The 25,818-nt window shown below is 32.8% G+C and overlaps 1 protein-coding gene and 1 long non-coding RNA gene across 12 annotated transcripts in view; one reads left to right on the top strand and one right to left on the bottom strand.

Moving 5' to 3' along the window:
- LOC128247895 (uncharacterized) overlaps positions 1 to 25,818 on the bottom strand; it is a 206,359-nt gene that overhangs the window by 79,036 nt on the left and 101,505 nt on the right. The window lies entirely within an intron of this gene.
- The window catches only part of LOC106875793 (uncharacterized), an 848,542-nt gene that overhangs the window by 774,995 nt on the left and 47,729 nt on the right, over positions 1 to 25,818 (top strand). The window contains exon 20 of one of the 9 annotated variants that reach the window (XM_089351835.1): positions 8,204 to 8,360. The exons of 7 other annotated variants lie outside the window; for them this stretch is intronic. In XM_089351835.1, the coding sequence (XP_089207961.1) occupies positions 8,204 to 8,220 (17 nt within the window). In that variant the 3' untranslated portion in view covers positions 8,221 to 8,360. Of the gene's footprint in view, positions 1 to 357; positions 489 to 8,203; positions 8,361 to 25,818 lie in introns of those variants that run through there. One more of the 9 variants, XM_089351836.1, reaches the window with a different exon arrangement.

The following is a 25,818-nucleotide window of genomic DNA, read 5'->3' as shown; positions in this document are numbered from 1 at the left end:
AACCATCCAAGGAATAGTGGGCTATAATGGATGGATGATTTGGGGAGTATTTTTTTCTATTAATAACATAAATTTAATTTATTCAATATCCAGAAACTTTTAATTTTCATATCAAATATTTATATGCAATATTACATGTGTGTGCAGTTTAAGAGTCAGAGGAAGAAATAAGAAAGAGATGGAGAGAGAGATAACAAAAGAATAAAATATAAAAGAAGAAAGATTGAGGATCTGTGAAATAGCTAACTTCACTGTTCCATAAAAATATAATTTGAAATTAATTTTCTATCTCTGTTTTACTTTGTACTCTTTAATTAATACATGCTAACTAACTTACTTTTTGCTATTTCCACACAGTAATTTAATACAAATTTGACTTTAATAGTCAGATTTGTTACTTTGGCTTTGGTAAGTGAATGGCAAATATTCAGCAGAAATATTAGTACAAGAAACCACAGTAAAAGGGTCTGATTTACTTTACATATATAAGTTGAAATACTTAGAAGGATAGCAAATTTCACTGTATAGGAGTTCAGCTTTATGTCCACTTTATATGTTGGCACATACATTATAAACAACATATATGCGTGTCTTTAAATTTATGTGTGTATGTGTTTGTGGATTTTTATATATATATATATACCCATACACAGCCATAATAAGCATCATACATGTGTGTATGTGTGTGTATACTTCATTGGAAATTTCAATAGCATCATTGTTATAAAGGAAGAAATTAATTATATACTAACAGCATATAATGAAATAGTTAAACAAATGAGATGATAATGTACCTCTTCTTCAAGTTCCCCTTACGTCAGACAATGATGCACACAAAAATAGGGTACTTTTCTAAGTCCCATTATACACACATGCACACATTTATATATAAATATACATTTATTGTGTTAATGTTTGTTTTTATTTTCAGTCATAATAAAAACAATTTTACATTAATCTAATGGGTTACTCTATACTTTTGTAGAGAAGAAATTTATTATTCTTAAACAAGAATATTATTGACAGTAACTTTGAAGTTTCAACCAGTTAAGCAATTGTCAGACTCCAATACATTGAAGTTAATCCTGGCTTTATATAGTCTCTGTTGAGTGAAACTCTTCCTTTGGTGCATGGGTTTGAGTGGAGTGGTAATTAGGTTTTAGTGGAGAGAGTTGTTATGGAGAGGTATTTAGGAGAAATTTTTATTGATTAAATTTGGGGTTATGTTATTGTTTAGAATTTATTCATGCATATAGAACTTTGTAAGCAATGTCAGTATTTAGGACATGTCAGTAGTTTTAGTTATTTTCGGTTTTATTGGATTTTCTTTGCTTTGATATTGTAAAGATCAAAGGTGCAAAGTTTAGTCTCGCATTTAAAAACTTAGTTTTTGGGTGTGTCAACTTTTTGCTATGGATTTTTTTTTAAATTAAATTTTTTTTCCATTTTTATACATGAATATATACACACCTTTTATAATGCCCCGCTTTCACATATATCTAGAAGCCTAAAAGGATATATTATAAAATAAACACATTTGAAAAAGAATTGAAAAAATATTTATAAATGCATAGCTACAAACTCTACCTCCATAAAACACAAGGATTCACATTTTTACATACTAACCAAACTGCTTATAGAACCGTGAACACCTAGAGAGAAACACACAAACCAACAACACGCATCCTTTTGTGAAAATCAAGGCATAACATAAACTTCTACACTAATAACACTGTGACATGCCTGACTAATAACCCCCACCTTCCAAATAAAAACAGGAAATACCTTAAATAACAACAAGTAAAGAAACTGACCAGCTAAAACATACCAGCTATTTACATTTTTTTGTGAACCCCTGAAAGAAAATTCTATTACAAAATAATTGACATACCCAATTACTAAGTTTTTATACACTAGATTAAACTTTGTAGCTCTGACCATTGCAATGTCAAAGCAAGGGATTAAATCTAATAAAACCAAAAACTACTGGCACAATGATACATATTTATCTAACAAAAGATACTTGCACCTGCTTACAAAGTTCTTCATACATGAATAAATTCTAAACAATAATATAATCCCAAATTTAATCAATAAAAATTTCTCCAAAATACCTCTCAATAACAATCCACCCTAAAACCTAATTACCACTCCACTCAAACCCATGTACCCAAGGAAGATTTTCACTCAACAGAGGCTACATAAAGCCAAGATTAACTTCAATGTATTGCAGTCCAAAGATAGCTTAACTGGCCAAAACTCCAAAATCATTGTCAATAGTATTCTTGTCTAAGAATAATAAATATATATACATATGTATATTTATATGCACTCATACATAAATGTGTATGTACACACACACACATGCATAAATGTGTATACACATGCACACATATATGCACAAGCATGTGTGTGTGTGTGTCTTTGTTCTTCATTTCTTGTAGATGTAATTTTACTTTTTTTTGCTATTTTGCTATGTTGTTCTTTAGTTTGTTGTAGACATCACAGCCAAGGCTATACTAGAGCACTCTCACAGTAATAATCATCATAGTCATTGTAGAACTGCATAGGCAAGTTATATTATATCAAACTTTGATGCATGACTTTTCGTGCTCAAGTTTATAAGAAAAACTATGTAATGATCAAACAGCAAATTTTCTTCCCTGTCACTTAACTCCATAAATCTGTTATGGCTTTAACTATTGTTAGTTTTCAATATATATTTTGAAACTGAACTAGTTTTGTAAAAATGAATGCTAATATATAGTTTGTAATACCTAAGTTTGAACATCTCATTCCTGGAAACTTTGCTGTTTGTAAAAATTTGCAGTTATAAGGTACAACTTATTGAATTTTTCTACTATATGAATCCATCATTCACAACTAATAAGTCTTCATTACTAAAATGCATTCCTGTTTCCCTTTCTTCTTTTTTTGATAACTTATTATGTGTGTGTGTGTGTGTGTGTGTGTGTGTGTGTGTGTGTGTGTGTAAAAATTTGTAGTGGATTCATAGAATCATGTAGCTATCTTTATCTGCATTGATTTGTGAATATACAACTGTATTATTTAATGCATAGCATGCATATTACTGCAGCCATGTGAACATCATTTATTATACACTGAAATTATTATTACATGAAGAAGGCTGCAAAATGGCTGTAATCCTAAGGATGACAAGTGGTTAAATGTATTCACCTCACATACTTCCTAACTTTTTATGGTTTACAATGAATGATAAAAATAATAACAAGGGATCAAGTTGTTTTTATTTAATAATTGTTATAACTGTTTCAAAAATTACATTCTAATTTAACTTAATTTGGGAGAAACTTTATTATTTAAGGTCACAGAGACAGTAATGATCATTTTAAGAATATTTTCTATTTCTCTAATCCAACTGAATTTAAAATTTAGCCTTAACATTACTCAACATTGTAGTTACTGCTATTGATATTGTTAAGCATATGTAACTGAAATAGCATATTAACCACTCAAGCACAATCCATAGATTTTGCGTCTTATATACGTTAACCTAAGATTCACTTACATCAGTTTGGCTCAAATCTCATCATATGATTGATATTTCCTGCCATTTTCCTTCTGACATGCATTGAGGTGATTACATTATGATTTAGGACTTACAGCATGCATATCTCTCTCTCTCTCTCTCTCTCTCTCTCTCTCTACACACATATATATATGAAAATCATTTTATTTTTCCCTCAGAACCTTAAGCCTCAATTCACCACCCATCCTTCTCTAACAGCTTCTTTGATACATACACACACACACATACACACACACACACCTTAACCCCTTCTTCTACACTCTCCTGTTCACATGAATGCATATGCACACACGCATACACACACACAGTCAATCATTGACTACACTCAAGAAAGCAACATCCTCATATACTTGAACACACACACTCTCACATTACAATATGACAGACACATTTGTGTGTTCATAAAACAGACATACACATGCAAAACACAATGCTCAAACCAAAAATTACTTTTTCACAGCTTTTACTAACTCATATACACACATGCCCTGCTTTTATATTCATCATCCAACTTTCATTCAGCCAACGTCCAGCAGATAAAGAACACTCATTCATAATACTATGTGACAGAGAGAGACACATCTTACTGCATCCACACATACATATACATGCAGTAACACACAACACACCAAGAACTAAGCACGCACAAAATACTATTCTTCTACATCCTACACAAACTAGCACAAACATGGAGAAATACCTCTCCTTGTATTTGCTCTCCATTTAGCCCACCATCCAACTTCCAATCAGTCAATGGATAAATCTATATGGCATTTTCACCAAGTATTCACTTTTCTTGTTTCTCTTCTTCCTATCTGAAAAGGGCAATATCTAAACACTATAACAATTAACTCTTCCCATTTCTCTGAGCACCAAACTAATAATTATATATGCATTTTTGTATGTCTTTTATATTTCAACAAAGAAATGGTTGACAGTGATGTCAGTGTTTTGGCTCAGTTGTCTTAAACACACTGTAACATTTTTCTGGTTTTTCCAAGTTTCCTATACATTTTTATAAGTTCACTTTATAAGTAGGGCATTATGATTGTATAGTAAGTGTGGTTTAATAGAATATTTTAGTGACATAAAAGGAAATATCTTTATTCCTCAAGTATTATTTAATGTAAATTAGAGGAGATATTACTATTTATGTGCATACATACCAAGAGCTGAAATGACATATACATGTGCAACTATAATTTCTGTTACAACCTTGTAACTCAGTACCACTACATCATGATATATATATAGAGAGAAACATACACATAAGCTTATATATGTGTGTGTGTGTGTATTTTATATATATATATATATATATATATATATATATATATATATATATATATTATAATGAGGTAGTTTTGGTGAAGCATTATGAGGTATAATTTTAAAGCAGGTTGTTGTGTAAGGCCGGAACAATGCAAAAAGTTACCCAGAATTTTATTCTCCATCAGAGCAACCCAACAAAACGGGTGCAATTTCAGAATTATGGAAGCCCTACTTATAAACACCAGTCTGCACATGTCACCTTCTTCCTTCCTTCCCTACCTCCCACACACATCTGAGCAACTACCTTCTCCAACTACTTGTTTTTTCCAAATGTCCTGAAGAAGTAGTCTTCACCTTGAAATATGGAAATACGCAGTAAAACTGCAACTTTGTTCTGTTTTCTTTTCTTTTTGTAGTTTACCATGTACCTTTTCACATTGTCACGGCCTTACACAACAACCTTCTTCAAAACATAGATAAATACACACACACACACACACACACTTATAATATATATGTCTATATAAATCTATACATACAATCACATACAAACTATGTATGCATATACATATAAACATCTATAAGTTTAGTGGTACAAACAAGAAAAATAGGATATATAAAACCACATATATATTATATAGTCATATACAAATATGTATATGAATAATATATGTGTTAGTATATATTCATATATAAATATGTATGTGAATATATAATATATACGTACCTTCACAAACCATTCTTCATCATTAGTTTCCTTAGTGACACCAAATTACTGAATGTGATACCCTATCAAACGCTTTCTCCAAGTCAATGAATAACAGGAAATATAGTTTACTCTTAGCCAAGTGTTTCTCCTACAGTAGCATCACTCAGAAGCTACTGTAGGAAGCTAATGTTATCATTTAACATCCATCTTCCATGCTAACATAGGTTGGATGGTTTGATAGGATCCAACAAGCTCGATGACTGCATTGATCTCAAAAGTCTATTTAGGCATGGATTCTCTTCTTAATATCATTTATCTATATATATTAATGTTTACTTTTTATGTCAAGTTATATTTAAAAAAAAGAAATTTAACATTAAACTGAAGGACTACTTAATACTTGTTAGTGGAGTACATATTTATTAAATTTTTACAAAGAAAAGGTTGATAGTGACTTCAAAATTTCAGCTTGCTCACCTTCATCTAACTATAGAATATACATATATTGCATGCCTACTGAACTTTTTTTCATACATGATTAATTCAGTTGTAAATATTATTGAACAGGTGATATCAAATGGAGAGTGCCATTTTATTATCTTCAATGGTTACTTCGTAATATTTTTTTCCCCCTTGTTTTAACTCTCCTGCTTTCTTGAAATTTGTTTTGCCTTATTAACAACACATTTCTTTCATGCTAATAACATACAAATGTTTTACATCACATATTTTCTTCAATATTTAGTCAACATTTATACACATAACTATATTCCAAATGATCTTGCCAAAACAAAAATTCATTACAAAATTAAGTACCAGCTTAAAATTTGGTTATTTAAGAGAAAATGAACAACTGGGCATAAGACCATGGTATATGAAGATATATGTATTTATCTATCTTACTTTTGCTCTTCTAATAAAACTAGTGCTCTTTCTAATTAACCACTCTGTCTTTTGTTCCTTTTATCAAAATACTAATTTGATCTGTTCTTTGCTTCTAATTTGCATTCTCTTTATTTTGTCTTGAGAAATGGATAATATTTATTGTTTGTTTAATATGAATATTTAACATTCACTGGTGTGAAAAAATATTACATATATATATATATATATATATATATATATATATATATATATATGTGTATGTATGTATGTATGTGTGTATGTGTCAGATGAAATCTTTTGTGAAGGAAAACAGAAATCATCTTGTTTTGAGTCCAGCTTGTCTATATATGAAATCAAAGACACCTGGTTCCAAACACACTCTTCCTCTTCAACTACTGTTTGAAACAATGTCAAAGGATTGTCATCCATCAAGGAACACACACCAGTCAGATATTAGGTTGAAATCCTCTTGCGTTCCCTCTGTAATTATATATATATATTACTTGCAATGATGTCATCTTTTTTTTCATATAATTTATCAACATTATATTTAGGAATTTACTATTAATCTGTGTATACCTTTTGCTTTCATGCAATTATATGCATTTTTCTATCTACATACAATCCAATGGAGCAACACAATGTTACTATGATTGCTCAACCTGCTAGAACAATTGACCAAATCTCCCTCAAATTTTCACCCTGCTCTGTGGAACAACTTGGAAAATATAGTCCTAATTATCAAGCCTTTTTTTTTTTATTTGTTTGTCTGAAAAAGATTGGTACTGCTATTGTCACATAATCTAAAAACAAAAACTGGATGAGATCTGCCTCCTTAATGTTTAGCTTCTGGTTTAAAGACTTTTGTGGTTAGAGAGAAAACATTGTTCTTGAAAGCAGGATTGGAGAAGAAAGAGTGAGTAAAGGTGTTTTTATGCAGTGTTGAGAGTTGAGACATGTTAATAAATTTGGAAATGAAAAGACAGATTTGTTGAGTAAGTCAACAATTTCAGTGAAGTAGATGCAATAGCGAGTGGATGACACTGTTGTGTAATCAGAGTGATGGTGGGTGAAACCTTGCCCTTTTTTTTTTTTTAATCTAATCTGAATAGTAACTTGTATATAAATTCCTTTATTGAAAGGCAGCTTTTTCCATGACAACAAACTCAATCAAAAGAGAGCTTTTAAATATGGAAGAACTTTTGTCGTTGTGGATAGCTGTTGATTTCTCCTGTGTCAGAGAGCAACATTGAAGGCTTCTGGGACAGAAACAATTGAACTTATTAGTCATTGGGCTTATCACAAGATCCTATAAATTATTTGATTTTTTTTTTAATGGTCAACGGTGTTTCTCTCATTCATGTAGTTTAATATCTACTTTTATAATACATGAATTTTCTCTGGAAAAAATATCATACTTCTTTCTCTCTCTCTGTCGATGGCATAAATTCTTATTTCAGCTAAAATCAATTTTTTTTTTTATCAATGAATACATGACCTATAATAAGCACACCAATTATATGGTCAAAATATGATTTTCCACTGCTTGATCATCAATTTCTCTGTTAATTTCTCTTTTCAGTATTCTTCAATCCACTAAAAAAACATTTGATAAATTCTTAAACGTTTGATAAATTCTGATTTATAGCTAGAGTTTCATTCACAATAACTATTGTCTCCACAGGTATTCTGTTTGTATTGGTTACTCGTCTATTTTAAAAACTGGTCTATAAAAACAAAAACACCTTTCTTCCTTCTTATTTCAGCTATCACATTGAAATGATTTCAATATTTCTCAACGAAAAAAATATTTAGGTAACCTATGATATGAAAATATTCAATAATTTGCTCATATTTGTTGAAAAGCAGAGATGGTTTTTGATATCAAATTTAATAGGATATAAAAATATTACCCAAAGAACTGATAGTTTGTATGGACAGTGACTATAGCTAAGATACTTAAGTCTCAAATGATCCAGTTAACCTTACTATAGTAGGTATCATAGTGTAACTTCTGCTATAAACAGTGAAAGCTTTGTATAATTAATAAGTGTAATTCATAGTGCTTAGTTTGATATTTCCTAAAGTCCTCAAATTTATCTCAACTTTTTCACTTAATTTGACTCCTGCTATTGGCTATGGACTGCATATGAGGGTTGATATATCACAGTTCATTTCTGATAAAAAAAAAAATTTTTTAAAAGTTGTTTTCAGTTCTCTGAAATGCAGACAAGAAAAAAGAAATCTATCAATAAGTGTCAAACCATCTCTAACTTCAAACACAAGTTAAAACTACTTTTTGCCCCCTTAATTTTTCCATTAACCCTTTAGCATTCAAAACGGCCATGTCTGGCCAAAATATTTTACCTGTTTTATGTTCAAAATGGTCAAATCTGGCCTCTCACACCAACCCTACATTATTATTCTAAAAATTAACTGTTACCTCATACAAACTCTCAAAGTTACAAAACAATGTGAATAAATGAGCATTGCTTTTGACAAAATAATGTGAACACTAAGGAGTTAACTTCTGAAACAACTGATCTTTTCAACACTCAAAGCTTCCCTGTTTTTCCTGATATATATCACTAATGAGCAGTTCACAACAATCTCTGAGTAGATGAAAGTGCACTTTATTTTTTCTTCGGTTATTACTGTCTACATAAAATAAAACAAAATGAACACAGATGTAATTGGTATATTTAATAGATTGCTCTGTATAATCTTTCAGGAAACATCTGAAAGATTAATGCCAATCTAATTGATAAATAGATTATCAATTACCAATATTAACTGAAAAACATCTCCATTTCATCAAACATACCAATGGGCATGAAAAATTAATGTTTTAAAAATAAAACAAATTTGGAAGATAAGATTGTAAACATGGTACACAAGTTATATTAACTAAAGTTTTATATTCTTCATTAGAGTTAGGGGTTAACGACTATTAAGAAAGAATAGTGTTGTTAGTTTTAAGAAAATTCACATGTGCACCAACATTTAACATAAAAAGACAAGAAGATCTTCTAGTTCAATTAACTTCAATACAGCTGAATATGAAATGATGTTGATATTTTTTAAATATAAAATTATTACTGCTTTCCTAAAATATGCACTGAAAAGCTGATATGGAGATGGTTATTTTCTTGCAATAAAAACTAACTTTGGTAAAGATTACAGAACTTCCAAGAGATTTCCAGTGTAACTACTTGCTCCACATGACTAAAGACAAACAATTGTAAACCCTATTCTCTCAAAGATTACTCTGTAAATTGCTTTCATCTATACAAAACACTACTCAGTAAAATATGAATAAAAGTGTAAAGAGAAGAGTAAATAGTCCTGAAACTGTTTTTGTTTGTGTGTTTTCTATTTGTTGTTATAAAAGGGTTTTGGAAAATGTTTTAAACTCCTCAAGATGGAATATTTGCCACTTATTGCTCCAATAGCCTCATTTGATCAAACTTTTTACACTGACTGTATTACATATGCAACACCCTACCATTTTAGAAAACGATTTTAGAGAGATACTAATCAATATAAGGAAGTTTTAGAAATTTCCAAATAAGAATATACTTTATTATTCTAGTAGGATCTACACATGTAGATCTAACTATGAAATGAAATCAAAAACATAATCTTTTGAGCATATAACATTTATATTATTTGTAAGACAATTGACTGATAAACTATAGAACAAAAGCAAAGATATAATTATTGTGGACACAATATTCATTTTATTTGTATCAGCTACTGTACTTGATTCACTAAATGTGTGGGTTCATGTAATATGAAAATGTGAATACAGTACAGCATATTAAATTTTGTTGAAGGATTACCAACATAGTTGTATTGTAGCAGAATGAGATCATAATAGTATATGACTTCAATTTCATTAAGATTATTTAAAGTATTTGCTGTATACATTATTCTTTTAATACATTTTCAATGGTTTTGATAACATGATCACAATTGAAAGTGAACTATAAACAACTGTGTGTAGCTCTTTGTATAGCATGTTCGCTTCTTGACATAAAGCTGAAAATATAGATAACAACTCGAGGTAGAAAGAGTGGCAAGTGTATATTAAAGAATATAGTTTTCAAAGATATTCTTTTCTAAGACTTCACTTCCAGTACTACCTAAGAGGACTTTACACCATCTCAGAAAACAAATACAGTTTCAAAAGAATTTATATATTCAGTTGTTCTCTATAAAATTCTTCTAGTTTTTAAAATAATTGTAGAATTTCCATGAGTACTGCTAGTTCATAATAATCTACCTGTGAATATTGACATATTGTATATGACTGATGTTTAAACATTATATATTTGTAAGTAATGTGCATATGCATTGTATTACCTTGTTGTATGTGATTAGTTTCCTGAAATTTGATATTCTCAGTATTAAACTCTATTTAATGCTAGCTGTGAGATGTATTATATGTAATACAAAATATAGCCATGCAGATCTATCAGTTTAAGTTGATATAATAGGATCTGAAACAACAATAGAAGAAAAGAAGAAGCCACAATGTAAGAAAAATGACAAGAAATGATCTCAAATGGAGGAAGGTTTCCATTTCAGGAAACTTGCTTTCTTTTGGCTACAATGAAAATGATTAATGGCAAAGTAAGGAACATAATTCGACAAATTAAAACTGTTGTAATTGCTACAAAGTGCTATATTTCTGTTCTTGCCACAGGTTACATGCATCTAACATCATCATTATCATAGCATCTAATAGAATCACATTACCTGAACAATGTCTGTTGACAAAAACTCAAACTTACTAAAGTGATGATTGCCAGAGTGAGAGAATGATTTCCAATAATTGAGTTGACTGTGATTTAGAACAGAATTGAAACCATTACTCTTGATATATTAGAAGCGAGAAGAACAATGTAAATCTAAGCTAAATTGAATCAGCTATAATGGTCAGAAATATTAACTAAAGGTTGTCTATAGGGAATATATGAAACTTAGTTAATAAATCTGACTCTCATAAATGTGGCAGAACAAATCTATTGGTGAAGATGATAGCTAGAACTATACACAATGGGGATAATAATAATAATAATAATAATAATAATAATAATAATAACAACTATTTCTAATTCTGGTTTAAGGCCACAAATTGAAGGAGCAAATGTAATCGATTGTAATCAAACCCAGAACTTGATCACAGAAGGGTAAAAAGCAAAGTTAACTTCACCAGGATTTGAAACTGAAGGGACATAACTAAACACCATAAATCATTTAGCCCGGTACTCAACTACTTAGCGGTACCACTGCTTTTGTGACCTTTATCATCATAACAACAAAAAAAAGTCACTTCTTATAATTATATCTATTAAAATAACTGGACAAAAGGAGAATTGCTTTGAAATTACTTTTCTAATTTTCATCATCTAAAGATACTTTCGGCTGACGAATAAGTGATGGATCAAAGTAGATATTCAGTCTTTGTTGGAAACCAAAATATGAATCTTTAGAAGAACCAGTAATTGCTGTACTTCTTTTGTAAATGTAACTCTTTACTCTCTCTTTTACTCGTTTCAGTCATTTGACTGTGGCCATGCTGGAGCACTGCCTTTAGTCGAGCAAATCGATCCCAGGACTTATTCTTTGGATGCCTAGTACTTATTCTATCGGTCTCTTTTGCCGAACCACTAAGTTATGGGGACATAAACACACCAGCATCGGTTGTCAAGTGATGTTGGGGGGACAAACACAGACACACAAACATATACATACACATACATATATATACATATATACAACAGGCTTCTTTCAGTTTCCATCTACCAAATCCACTCACAAGACTTTGGTCGGCCCGAGGCTATAGTAGAAGACATTTGCCCAAGGTGCCACACAGTGGGAATGAACTCGGAACCATGTGGTTGGTAAGCAAGCTACTTACCACACAGCCACTCCTAAATGTTAGAATTTCTAAAAAGATTACTACAGATAATTAGTCTTGTCATGAGTTTTGTGGAAAAAAAAAACAACAAAAAAAAAAAGAATCTGTTTGTGGTATGGTAATAGTCTTTTGTATTATTTCAGTGTTGATGTTATAAGAAAAACTAATAAACTTCTTTTTATAACTTTTGCCAACATCTGTAGGGCCTGTGTCAGTCAAAGTTGATTAGTCATCTGCACACAAATGTTCAGGAATAGATCCTGTTAAACAGTCAAACTCATGCCAGCATGGAAAGCAGATGCTAAACAATGATGATGGTGGTGACTGGCAGTTGCACATGCCTGCAAGTCTCTCTTCTTCATTGCTACTGACATTTATCCAGGCTAAAAGTCATTGACTTTGGCCAAAACAGTTTGGCACCAGTGTTGTCACAGATGTTTCTGTCAAAAAACAAAGAGCTGGAATAGATACCACAAATGAATCTTGTCTGACCTTCTAACAAGAAATACAAGCTATACAACCTCTAACAGGGACTCCACAGAAAAATTTTAGCAAGATTAATCTATCATGCTTCAACTCGTAGCATCATATACTATACAATACACTCAGCATAGAAAATATTATATACATACATGAGATAAAAATCTTATAACATCTCGATTTTCAATTTCACGTAGAATACTAAGGAAAATAAAGTACATGACTAACTGTATACACAGTAAGCATTCAGAAAATTTAGTCAAAATAAGAAAAGTGTCACTGAACTGTCAATTAATATACATAAGTTCCATTGCAACCTATACCAATCCTAAACTCACTTCCACTAATCTACTACTTTACAAAACAACACACTCAGCACTGTCATGAGATTCATATATATATTCTGCCCAAAGACCAAATACTCAGTGAACACACATACATTAAAGTAACTTCTTATATATACATACAAATACATATATATATATATACACACACACACACACACACACACACACACACACACACACACACATATATATATATATATATATATATATATATATATATCATCATCATCATCATCATCATCGTTTAACGTCCGCTTTCCATGATGAGGATGATGATGATGATGATATATATATATATATACACACACACACACACTGGTATATATATATATATATATATATATATATATATATATATATATATATATATATATATACCAAAGTCTTGGTAAGTAGGAAAGCAGACAAATCACAAATCCCTTCAGGTAGATGGCCCTACTCGATATGTAGAAAAGGGCATAGGTAGAAACCCTATAAAATGTATCAGGTGTAAGCTGTGAGCACATAAGAGGGGCAGCAATATCAGATGAAGGTTAACAGGGAAAATAATCTTTGTGTGTGGCAGATGCACAGGTACAATAAAAACTAGAAATATACAGAAAATAGTCTCCATCAAATGCCAGGGAGGATACCTAGAAGTAGTTGATAGCCTTAATTATCTAGGTGACCAAGTCAGCAGTGGAAGTAGATGTTCCAAGAGCATAGCTGCTAGAATAAGAATTGGCTGGACAAAGTTCAGAGAGTTTCTATCTTTGTTAATAACAAAGGGTCTCTCCCTCAGAGTGAAAGGCAGATTGCATGATGCCTGTGTAGGTACAGCTATGCCACACAACAGTGAAATATGAACTGTGACTGTAAAGGACATGTGAAGACTTGAAAGAAATGAAGCTAGTATGTTCTGCTGGGTGTGCAATGTCAGAGTGCATGTACAACAGAGTGTAAGTGCCTTGAGAGAAAAATTGAGCATAAGAGGCATCAGATGTGGTGTGCAAGAGAGGTGACTGTACTGGCATGGTCATGTGATGCATATGGATGAAGACAGCTGCATAAAGTGCTGTTCTCTAACAGTGAAGAGAATCTGTGGAAGAGGTAGACCCAGGAAGACAAGGGTGGTGGTGCTGAAGCATGGTCTTTGAATGTTGGGCTTCACAGAGGTGCCAACTAGTGACTGAGACTTTTGGCTATATGCTGTGCTTGAAAAGACTCATTAAGCAAAATGAAATTGCAGTCATGGCCAATGTCAGTGACACATAACAGCACCTATGCCAGTGACATGTAAAAGGCACCTGCTACACTCCTTGGAGTGGTTGGCATTAGGAAGGGCATTCAGCCATAGAAACCAAGCCAAAATCAGACTGGAACCCAGTGCAGCTTACTAGTTCCAGTCAAATTGTCTAACCCATGCCAGCATGGAAAGCAGATATTAAATGACAACGATAGCATGTTGGCAAAACATTTTGAACTTGAATATTTCCCAAGTAAATTATCAGTTTGTCTACGACCATGCTATAGATTTGCTCACACAGGATTTACTTTAGCTATTTAGTAACAGAGGTGAATAGCAATGTCAGGTCTAAGATCTAATACTTTGTGAGATATTTTTTATAATATTTCATTTCTCACCAACATTCATAGACAGAGATGATATTGGAATACTTATTAAAAAATTTTTACCCTCTTCTAATTGAATTTAATGTCACTTTGATTCACATTAACAAGAAAAAATAAACTTAAAAATAACATTGGGATTAAAAAGGAAATTTTTTAAAAATATAAACTGTTTTCAGTTTCTTGATTCTATAAATGATCCACATTGCTAAAGCACTCTCAGTAGATGTCTTTTATTGATTATTTTGTAGAGTATTGGAAAATTGAATATCTCATGTTTAGTAAGGTTCACATAAACAATATTTAGTTTGTTTCAGAGAAAGGTTTACACAAACTTCTTAAACATCTACAAGTTGGAAATAAATAAATCAATGAAAGGAGAATGTTTTGTTTACTCTACTAGCTATAGCTTGCTTCTTCATTCATTTTCCTTGTTATAATTCTGCTGATTATACACAACCTTTGCTCTATTATTAAAATGAAGTGATTGAAGTGTTTGAAACTTCTGAATAACTATTTTTTGTCATAGCTCAGTCTGTAATGGAGACTGTGTCCATGGTATTCACAGACCCTCCAAGACTGATAAAAATCAACACTGTTTATGTTTAGCTTCAACATCTGGAAATTGATATCTTGTAGAAAAAGAGTAGGTAGAAAGTTTAATTCTAGATTGTGGACTCAAAAAAGATACAAATGTTTTGTCTTGGCTAAGCTTGCCTTAGATGAAGGTGATATAGAGTTATCTAGAGTTATCTGGTTCAGAGCAACAAAGGTTATTGTATTAGTAATAACATAAACTGAGAGAAGGGGCAATATGTACATGGACCAGAAGTTACAGTATGTTGGTTTTACTTGTCAGTCAGATTGTTTTCTTTTGAATGTGGTTTGGGATGTTCGTAACTCAGGATGTTTCTTTTGGATATGGTCTAGCAGTACTCTATTGTGCGGCTTCTATGAACTTTGCAGAGTCAACAATTGATCAGAGTTAAAGTATTTTCTTGCTTAAATAGAAGAATTAAACTTTAGAATGTAGTTTTAGCTAAGCTATGCATAAATATGGATCACCATGCAGAAATATTACTTTTTGTTGAACTTCTCAGTAATGAGGAACCACTGATGAATAACATAGGAAAGCAGGTGACTTTCAGTATTATATCAATAACACACATTCAAATACATGGCATTACTGCTATGTTTTGAAATATGATCAATATTCATGGCATAAGAGACACTGGGTTGATTATTCTGGTAATATCACTAGCATTTTACCAACTTTATATAAAGTAAGTATGTACCAGTTGATCTTGGTGTAATTTATACTAAGGTACCAAACTAGATATCTAAAGTGTAAAGTCTATAAAACATGAAGATTTCAATCCTTGCTAATTCGTTGTTCTATATTATTTGTTACAGTTAACACTCTCTAGTATATAACTATCCTTCATGTTTAAATTTGAATATGAATTTGTTCATCTGCAATCTTTCTATTCTATCTTCATCTTTATCTTTGCTAATAGGAAAATCAGTTTAAAATATATTTTGCTGTGTTCAAAGGGATATGTCTTATTCTATTTGCTCCAATTTATGTCATTGACATTCAAAAGTTTGCCTTGGATATCAAGAGGAATCAGTTTAATTTTTCCATCAGGAAAGGTTTGGTGTTTTCAACTATACTTGGCTATGAAATCCAAGATTTCAACCAGCAATATGAAAATGTTTGAGTGCCATAAATATAGAAAAGGTTTCATTCAATTTTGAAGTGATTCTGCTATTAGCAAAGATTTGGGAATGTGAGGCTGCTCTCTGAATATAAATTGGGAATGTTGTTTTCTTTTTCATAAACAAGCAGGAAAACACTCTTATTTCACTTAACACTCTTCAATCCTCTCTATTTCAATAAACAGCAGTACTGCTTCCATAGAGCCAGAGCTATTGGGAAATTGATTTCTCACTACATTGTATCAATTTTGGTGTTCCTCAAGATTTGGTTCTATTTTCCACATTCTTCCTTCTTGTACATAATTAACTCTGTTGCTTACTCCCCTGCAGAAGATACTACCCTTTATTTCTTGATAAACTTTCTAAAACATTTTATCCACATAGCATATGTCCCACTTCTATGAATACTAACATTGATGGGCCAACAAGAGAGTTTCTGCATGGTCACTCGAATTGCAAGAAACAACAGTGAAATCTTTCTGATATTACACCCTGCTATCTTAAAAAAGAAAACATTGTATATTATAATCCTATATACTTTGTGTCTGTAAAAAGAGATAATGATTTGGATGGTCATTCCTGGAATGTCTTTGATCATACAGACATAACAGCTAAGTATCATTTAACAGTGTCAGTCACAAATATTAATTCCTCCAACTTGTACTGATTTCCCATTAACAACACAAACTTCACAGCTTAGCATCGCAGTCTCTGAAGACCTTTCAAACTGGACCTCAACGGTTAAGATTCTTCTTCAGGTACTGAAGATGCTTCAGCTTTGAGCAGTTGCTGACTGTCTTCAAAGTACAACTGCAGTTCCTGTTGTTACAAAGGCATCTCCTACTGTTTATCACAAAAGTTTCTACTTCATTAGTTCACTAGTCATATCAGTCTCTCAGCATCTTTATTTTGTTTTGGCATCCTGAAACCCCATACTCAAAATTTCCATTAACCTTTTTCTCTTTAAACCCCCTTTTTTTTTTAGCCCATGCTTTCAGCTGTACATCAGCTCTGGTTCAGCAGACCCAATGCTCAAAGGTATTCCAGCCATAACTATAGGCAATCTGGATAAGCTTACATCTAAGACTACATTCCCCAATGTTTCCTTTCCCAAGACAGTAGGGTATGATTTCAAGGTGTGTTGGCTACTGTTTCTATCAGGTTGTTACACAATATAGAGGCTCTGTTAGCTCATCCTAGTCCATGTTTTCCCTCCAGATAAGGTTGAGCATCAATTACATTGACCTCACCAAACTTAGAGGATCTGCAAAGGTCATAGACATTACTTCTTTTCCGAGTCACAAATTTTAAAGAAGTATATTCAATTTAATCAACTCCAATATTTGACTGGTACTATATTATTATATATGGAAAGATGAAAGGCAATGTTTACTTTGGATTTGAATTTAGAATATAAAAAACATAAGCTATATTTTGCATGACATTTTGCCTGGAATTTTCAATTCTATAAAACCATCAAAACTAAATAACAATGAAAATACAAGGAAATTAATATTCTGTGTTTGCAAAATCATTATTTTCTCATAGTTTAACTTTAACATCATTTATTTATTACTATTAAAAATGTCAAAAGTCAAGTACATTGGCGTTCTTAAATGTTACTTATAGATTTCTAGATTTAAATATAATTTTTATATATTTATTCTTTAGAGAAACTCATTTGTAAATCTACTGTTAAACTTGCCAGTTTATAGGAGATTAATCTCAGGAAATTATGTCAATAGAATTTTATTTATGATGCTTCCTGGAACTTTGGAAATTTATCTAATAAAATCAATAACATATGAAGAAATAGTGCACTCATTGCCTGTTCAGTTCTTCCATTTCTAAATCCAACTTTATTGACTGCAGTTATGTTATTTTGCTTCATTCTTCACTGCTCATGAGTTTCTACAGGATGAGGGAGAATATTTCTGAACGCTATGTATTTTAAAGAAAAAGATGAATAAATTTATTCTTCTTACTGGTTATCGCTTTTCTCTGTTATTTAACTTCAATAGTTTTTGAAAAGACTGTTTTCACCTTACTTAACAAATCTCTACTAAACATTGTATTATAAGAATTATATCGTGCAGTATTTCTTAAATTATGCACTGCATAAAAAGTGTACATAGTTGAAATGAAAGGGAATTTAACAACTAGTTGAGAGGTCAGGAGTTTGTATTCTATAACCATCACCATTCTTCTCCCTGGTTAAGTCCACTTTTTCTTTTTAATTGATTTGGTTTGGTCTATAGGAAGGAGCTGTACTTATGGCATAAAGCCAAAGAGATTAACCTTTTTGATACCAACATCCCTGAAACTGCTATTAGTTCTTTGATACAAATTCCATTTTAAAGTGATCTAATTACAAGCATCGATAAAAATTTCATGTTAATTTTATGTTCCAAATGCCAGATTAATAATGACAGTTATTTCAATAAATTCATTATTTTCAAAATTAAATGAAACAAAAGCAGTGCGTTTCAACAGAAATATGATATCAAAAGGGTTAATGCCTTTAACATTATGTTTGAACTGTTGCAAGGTAACAGCTGCAAGTAAAACATTATACAAGGAAAGAATTGATATTCAAAGAAGAAAGACCTGAGCATAGTGCTTTGTGTAGGGTCTAATGCATGGTGGAAATATGGGTGGTGACATGAAGAGAGGTGTAGGAATAGTGAGTGCCTAAATGGCAACTGACACAAGATCTGCCAGCTCTGAAAATCATATACCACTGTAATTGTGATTAAAAAAAAAAGGTAAAGTTAAGAGACAGCATATGACTTGACCAGTGTTTGGAGTATTCTTGTAGGGAAATAGTTTTGTACCATTAGTCAAGTAGACTTTTCTTTCAATCTATAGCAACAGCACTGTTCCAGATGTAGAAGCAGTACTCATTTTAGATCTTAAATGAGCCTTTAGAAAAGATAAGCAACTATTATATGCTGAAATATTTTCTGACTCTGAAGTAAAAGGCCAGTCTTTGAGTTTTAGCCTTTCATCTGTTGAGGATGTGATTTTGTAAAGAGATTCTTCAGTGATGATAAAGGCTGACATGTTTCCAAAGATAAGGATATGTTCCTAGAGACAGATAGAGATTGAACAGCTTGGTGTTAATAGGGACTAGTTCCAGGGCTCATTGTATATAGATAATGGAAGGGACTTTGTCAGTGTTAGTTCTCTTATAAGTTCAAAATGATCAATGCTACTTTCACTCTTAGCATATGTGTGTGTGTGTGTGTGTGTGTGTGTGTGTGTGTGTGTGTGTAGTGAGCCTGGTGTGAAAGAAAGGGACAACTTTGGAAGAGATATACTGTGTGAAATTGGATGCAAAATGGACAACAAATATAGAAGTTTTCTCTTCTGGTGTATTATTCACAGAAGCATCATGTTTGGGAAGTGGAGTAAAAGTTGATTCCACTGGAACCAAATGGATCAACTGAAGTTAGAAAGACATGAGAGCTTGATGTGTGATTTACAGAGGTATCTTTCTTGGTTTAAATGATGATCTTCCTTGAGTTATAAAGCTGATTAAGAGCCAGCTACTTCTCAACATATTGTAGGCCATGCAATTTTTGTCATCCTGAACTGCACCAGCACAGCTATGAGTAAATCATGTTAGGGACATGGACTGTAAGCTTTAGTTGTGTTCAGGAGTGGAGTGACATAACTAAGGGATGCTTTCAGTCACTTACCTATCTTTTCTGATGGGTCCCCATGAAACATGATGCCAGAGGTAGCATAGAACTGGTGAAGCTCCACTCAGTCAACTGACTTGAAGCACTGCATGTCCTGAGTAGTGGGTGGTGTTGTGTTGCATGTGGTGGTGAGGTGAGTAACACAAAGTAGTGATTGGACAACTGATACATGTAAAGATGGGATTGTTGAAGTTGAAGTCAGCTTTGGAGGTGAGACTGAAGTCAAGGATGTTTGGATGTGTATAAGGGATGAAACTAATTGTTATATAAAAAGCTGAGGATTGTAAAAAAAATTGATTGTGAACGTCTGTGGAAATTCAGAAGAGTATTGAGCATTGATGACTGAGGACTATGACTTTGGATAGGGTTGGCATAAAACAGATGTCCTCAATTGGTAGTGTTTTAGAAACAGATGTATTTTAAGGAATGAGAAGAGAGGCTTCAAGCCTTTGCAACTGGAAGTCTTTTTAAATGCTGATATCCAAGCAAGACAGATGAGTGTAGGAGTGTACAATCTACATAAGCCCAGTCACCACTTTCTGGAGTGAAGTTTGAGCCTGGGCAATAGAGATGTACTAACAATAAAAGTCAAGAGGTTTAGTGTACTGGAGAGGAGTAACTCAAAATAGATAATACAGGTTTCCATAATTCCCTATATGCGTGTGTGTGCATGTGTGTGTGTCACTCGGCATTTATAAAGTAAACTACCCTCACACAAAGTCATATCGTAAATTAGTACATTAACAAGACATAAATACTATTAAAATCATTCAGAACTCGAGTAGAACTACAAAGGAATTTCCTCAGAAAATGACAACAAAGAAGAAAATGGAAGAATCTTTTCTACTCTAGGTACAAGGCCCGAAATTTTCAGGGAAGGGGAGCAGTTGATTAAATCAACTCCAGTACATAAATGGTACTTAATTTATCGACCCCAAAAGGATGAAAGGCAAAGTCGAGCTCAGCAGAATTTGAACTCAGAACGTAAAGACAGACAAAATACCACTGAGCATTTCACCTGGCATGCTAACGTTTCCATCAGCTCACCACCTTAGAAAATGGAGGAATGAAAACACACGGTATACAACAGCAATATCTTCATGGTACCAGTATGACACCATTTAAATGCTATATAAACACATATATATATATATATATATATATATATATATACATTAATTATTAGTCCCAGAAGCAGTGTTAAAACCAAAAGGTAATCTTTATATCCAATTTAATATGGATGCCTTCTTAGAACATCAAATACTCCATTATTATCCTTCAGCCGATCCTCTCATATAGGCGCTTGTTGCTGAAATCACATGATATAGGAATTCCAGCACCCAAAACAAATGAATTTCGGTTGCTACAATCTATGTGTGTGCTTTTATGGACCAAGTGCCTATATGAGAGGGTCTGTCAAGGCTAATAACACAATGTGTGTGTATATGTGTGGGTACATATGACTCATGCCAGCATTGAAAAGTTGGTGCTAAAATAACGATGACATATATGTGTTAGTGTGTCTACATATCAGCAACAGCAGCAGCATTGTTTTAACTTCTACTGTTCTATGTTTGCATTGGTGTGATGAGAGTAGATTGAAATAAAGTTTTCTACAGTGAGATGTTTCCTCCAGTCTCTCAAACAACAAACAGCCTAGACATAGTTGTGTGGTCAACTAGAAGCATTCAACACTATTTGAATGAGTTTTTTTCACCCAATACATCACGAATTCTGGATATGCTTTTACTGAACTGCAAGCAAATGACACCATCAGTTGAGTGACTGTTTACAACCATCAAATATACACGGAATTATGAACTCAGTCTCTCTCTCTCTCTCTTTCTTTCTCTTTCTCTCTCTCTCTCTCTCTAATACCCAGAACCTTCTGCTTGTCACCGTCAACCAAGTTCATTTACAAGGCTTTGATCAGTTTGGGGTAATTGTAGAAAACACTTGGAACTGAATCTAAAGCTACATGCTTGAGAAGCAAACTTCTTATCTATGTAGTCATGCCTCCACCTATGTATATATATTTTTTATTTATGCACCCTTTTAAAGCCTAGCGAGGCTCATGGGCCCGATTTGTATGGCGTCTGTGTTCCCTTCCAGCTGGACGGGACACCAGTCCATCTCAGTGTTACTCAAGAAATAATGAGAGAAAGTTGGAGTGAAAGAGTACAACAGGGGTCGCCACCGCCCCCTGCCGGAGCCTCATGGAGCTTTAGTTGTTTTCACTCAATAAACACACACAACTCTCGGTCTGGGAATCGAAACCGCGATCCTCCAACCGCAAGCCCGCTGCCCTAACCACTGGGCCATTGCTCCTCCACGTATGCATATATATATATGAACATATATAAAGTCACACAAAGGACAATTGAAAATAATATATTCACATATAGTCATGTTCAACACTTGAATATGTGAGGACTGTTCACTGCAAAAGCCCCAAGAAATTTTCATTGTAGACAGCATGCATGGAAACATTGGGTTGTGAATGAATGATGTTATTCATAACCCGATGTATTTTCATGCGTGTTTTCGAATGACTGAATTTACTCAGACATGTTAAGTAAAACTTTATATAAATATATGTGGTGGTGGGGTGAGTGTGTGTTTGTGTTTCCTTGTCTTGATATCATTCAGTTATAAAATTGAAGATCACTATCATACATGCAGTATCCTTCATTTCCAATCATCTGTGAAAACATGTGTGACCATGGAGAAACATTGACTTCATTAGAAACAGGTGAGTATTAGCTGCAGGAAAGGAATCTGGTCATAGAAAACGTGTTTCAATGGATTCTGTCTGCAGGTTCAGTTCAAGCATGTGACACCTTAGGCAAGTGTCTTCTATAACTCCAGGACAATGAAAGCCTTGTAAGTGGATTTAGTAGACAAAAAGTGAAAGAAGCTTGTTGCCTGTATGTTTTTCTCCTTGAACAACCCAGGCCAGCATGGAAAACGAACGTTAAACAATGATGAGGATGATAATGATGAACTGATATCAGGCGATAGTTGTTAAAAAATGTCATTGCCATGCAAGTAATATCATTCATTTCCAATCATCAATGCAGACATATCCAGTAAGTAAGATATATATATATATATATATATATATATATATATATATATATGTATATATATATAATGAAGGAAAGTGTGGTATACAGTGCTTAGGTGCACTACAACTAAAAAATATATATATGTATATACATAAGTGTACAATATTATATATCCATTACAGCTGATCTGACACTTCGATTAATACACCCACTCAACTGACAAATATACGAGTGCATATTTTTTCTCACTTGTGGATTCTTAGATGGCTAAACACACACACATACACATATGAATATATAAAACGTTGCTTGCAAACAGGTGACGGTTGGTGACAGGAAGGGCTGTAGAAAATCTGCCACAACAAATTCTGTTTAACCCATGCAAGCATGGAAATATGGACAGTAAAACAACGATTATCATTATTATCATCCATTTGTGTGTGGGCACAAATATTTCAGAGCTGTATTTGTCTGACAAATAATTTGATCAGAGACCATATGTTGAAACTAAAGTAATTACTAATTACAATGTGTAAAACAAATATTAGCCATTCAAAAACTGTTAACTTCATTAACCTCACCTAATCATTTATTATCTGATGCCAAAATTTTTCGTGCACTATCTGCAACCTGTTTATTGACTCAACTCCACTGCAGCTGTTCTGAGATGAAACTGATGGCCACTATGTATAGGCTTCAGGATTTTAAATATAATTCGTTTCTCATCTACATAGGCCAGTCATTTTCTGGTGCTCATAGCAAGTCAGAAAATTTTTGCCTTTGGTTGAAATTCATGTACTCTCTCTTTCTTTCTCTCAGTGGGGTCACTTTTGGCATTGAACTGTACAAAAGAATCAGAAATTAATGACTCCAAAGAAGTGGATCTATCAGTCCAAGACAATAGAAAGAAAGATTGGAACAAGTTGTATAAGGGGCTGAGAGTGGTGATAGTAGTAACAGCAGCAGTAAAAGTGTTCAATGCCAAAAATACTCCCACACAGAGAATGTATGAAGAGGATACATAAATTTTAATCAAAAGCCAAATTTTCTCATCCACTATGAGCACCAAACAATGACTGACATATGAGTATGAAAGAATTGTTTAAAACTTTGAATCCTATATATTACTGGCCAACAGCCACATCTCAGAACCGTTGTAGTAACACTGTGTTAGTTAACAGGTCATGTATAGTGCAGCAATAATTTTGATACAAAATAATAAATGATTTGATAATAGTTTTTGTGTGATTTTCAATGACATATGTGTCTTCCACACTGTATAATTGCCATATAAAAGTATGTATTTATATATCATCATCGTTTTAGAATGCCCTTTTCTATGCTTTCCTAGTTCACACAAAATTCACTGAAGCAGATTTTCTATGGTTGGATGCTCTTCCTGTCACCATCATACACCTGTTTCCAAGCAACATAATTGCTTGGAAATTACTGAGGATCAGTTAATTATTTGGAAACATGAAATATTCAAGACAGATAACATGATAAATTCATCATATATGGTACTTAATTAGGTGAGCTTCTATCCCAATATTACCTGCTTTTTCCAGCACTTCTGTGTCAGGTGTAAAAGATTTCCACTTAATGTTTAATACATACCTAAGACACATCTCTAAGGTGTGCATTAAATATTCATTCTCTTAAATATTTTCATGTTATCAAAAAGAGGTCTGTGTCTCAGATAAAACTAGTAGTGATGTGATGACACAAGCATCATGGATGTGAAACTTGGTTGACAGTTTAAAGTCAGACTCGTATCCAGTGTCCCAAATGCAGCTGAATCATTCTCAGATCTCAAATTGATTTTGAAATCTAGGAGTTCATCTCTAGAGACAGAGCTGCCAAGATACACAAAAACATCCACTACATCAAGTCTGGTCCCTTAGACAAGTGTTTTCATTTCCATATAAGCTGCTTCTGGATGAGATTTAAACATCATCTTTGTCTTCTTCAAGCTTATTATAAATCCAAAAATAGCATAGACACTGGAGAAGAGATTCACTTTTTTTGTTCCAAGCGAGACACAAGAACACGATCATCAGCATACAACAAATTAGAAGCAATAATTATAAAGATCTTTGAATGAGTTTTGAAACAGTTCAGATTAAGCAGTTTACTTGTGTGGTAATGGGCAAAGTTACCTAAATAACAATGTTTAGATGCATGGGCAATCACCATTGCAATGTCGATGCAGGCATATTTTGGTGCAGGCATATCACCCTGTTTAATACCATTACCTCCTAGAATCATTTAATGAGAGCACCATTTGAGGTGAAGTTGGCCTTCATACCTCAATTTTTCCACGATACTCCACAATACATTTCTATGAATGTTCTCATTAAATTAACAAAACTTTAATGAAGAAGTCTCTGCTCTGTACAGTTCTGCAACAGTCTGTGATGTCTCTACCAGATCTAAACCAACAATGAAGTTTCTGGGACAAAAATGGATTGTATGTATATCTGCAGATCATTCAAGTAAAGTAAATCAAACACACAAAAATGACCACAT

Source organism: Octopus bimaculoides, chromosome 5, assembly GCF_046866305.1.
Source record: "Octopus bimaculoides isolate indiv1 chromosome 5, ASM4686630v1, whole genome shotgun sequence".
Taxonomy (NCBI): Eukaryota; Metazoa; Mollusca; class Cephalopoda; order Octopoda; family Octopodidae; genus Octopus; species Octopus bimaculoides.
Note: the sequence above shows the minus strand (reverse complement) of the source record. Positions and strands in the feature narration are given on the sequence as shown.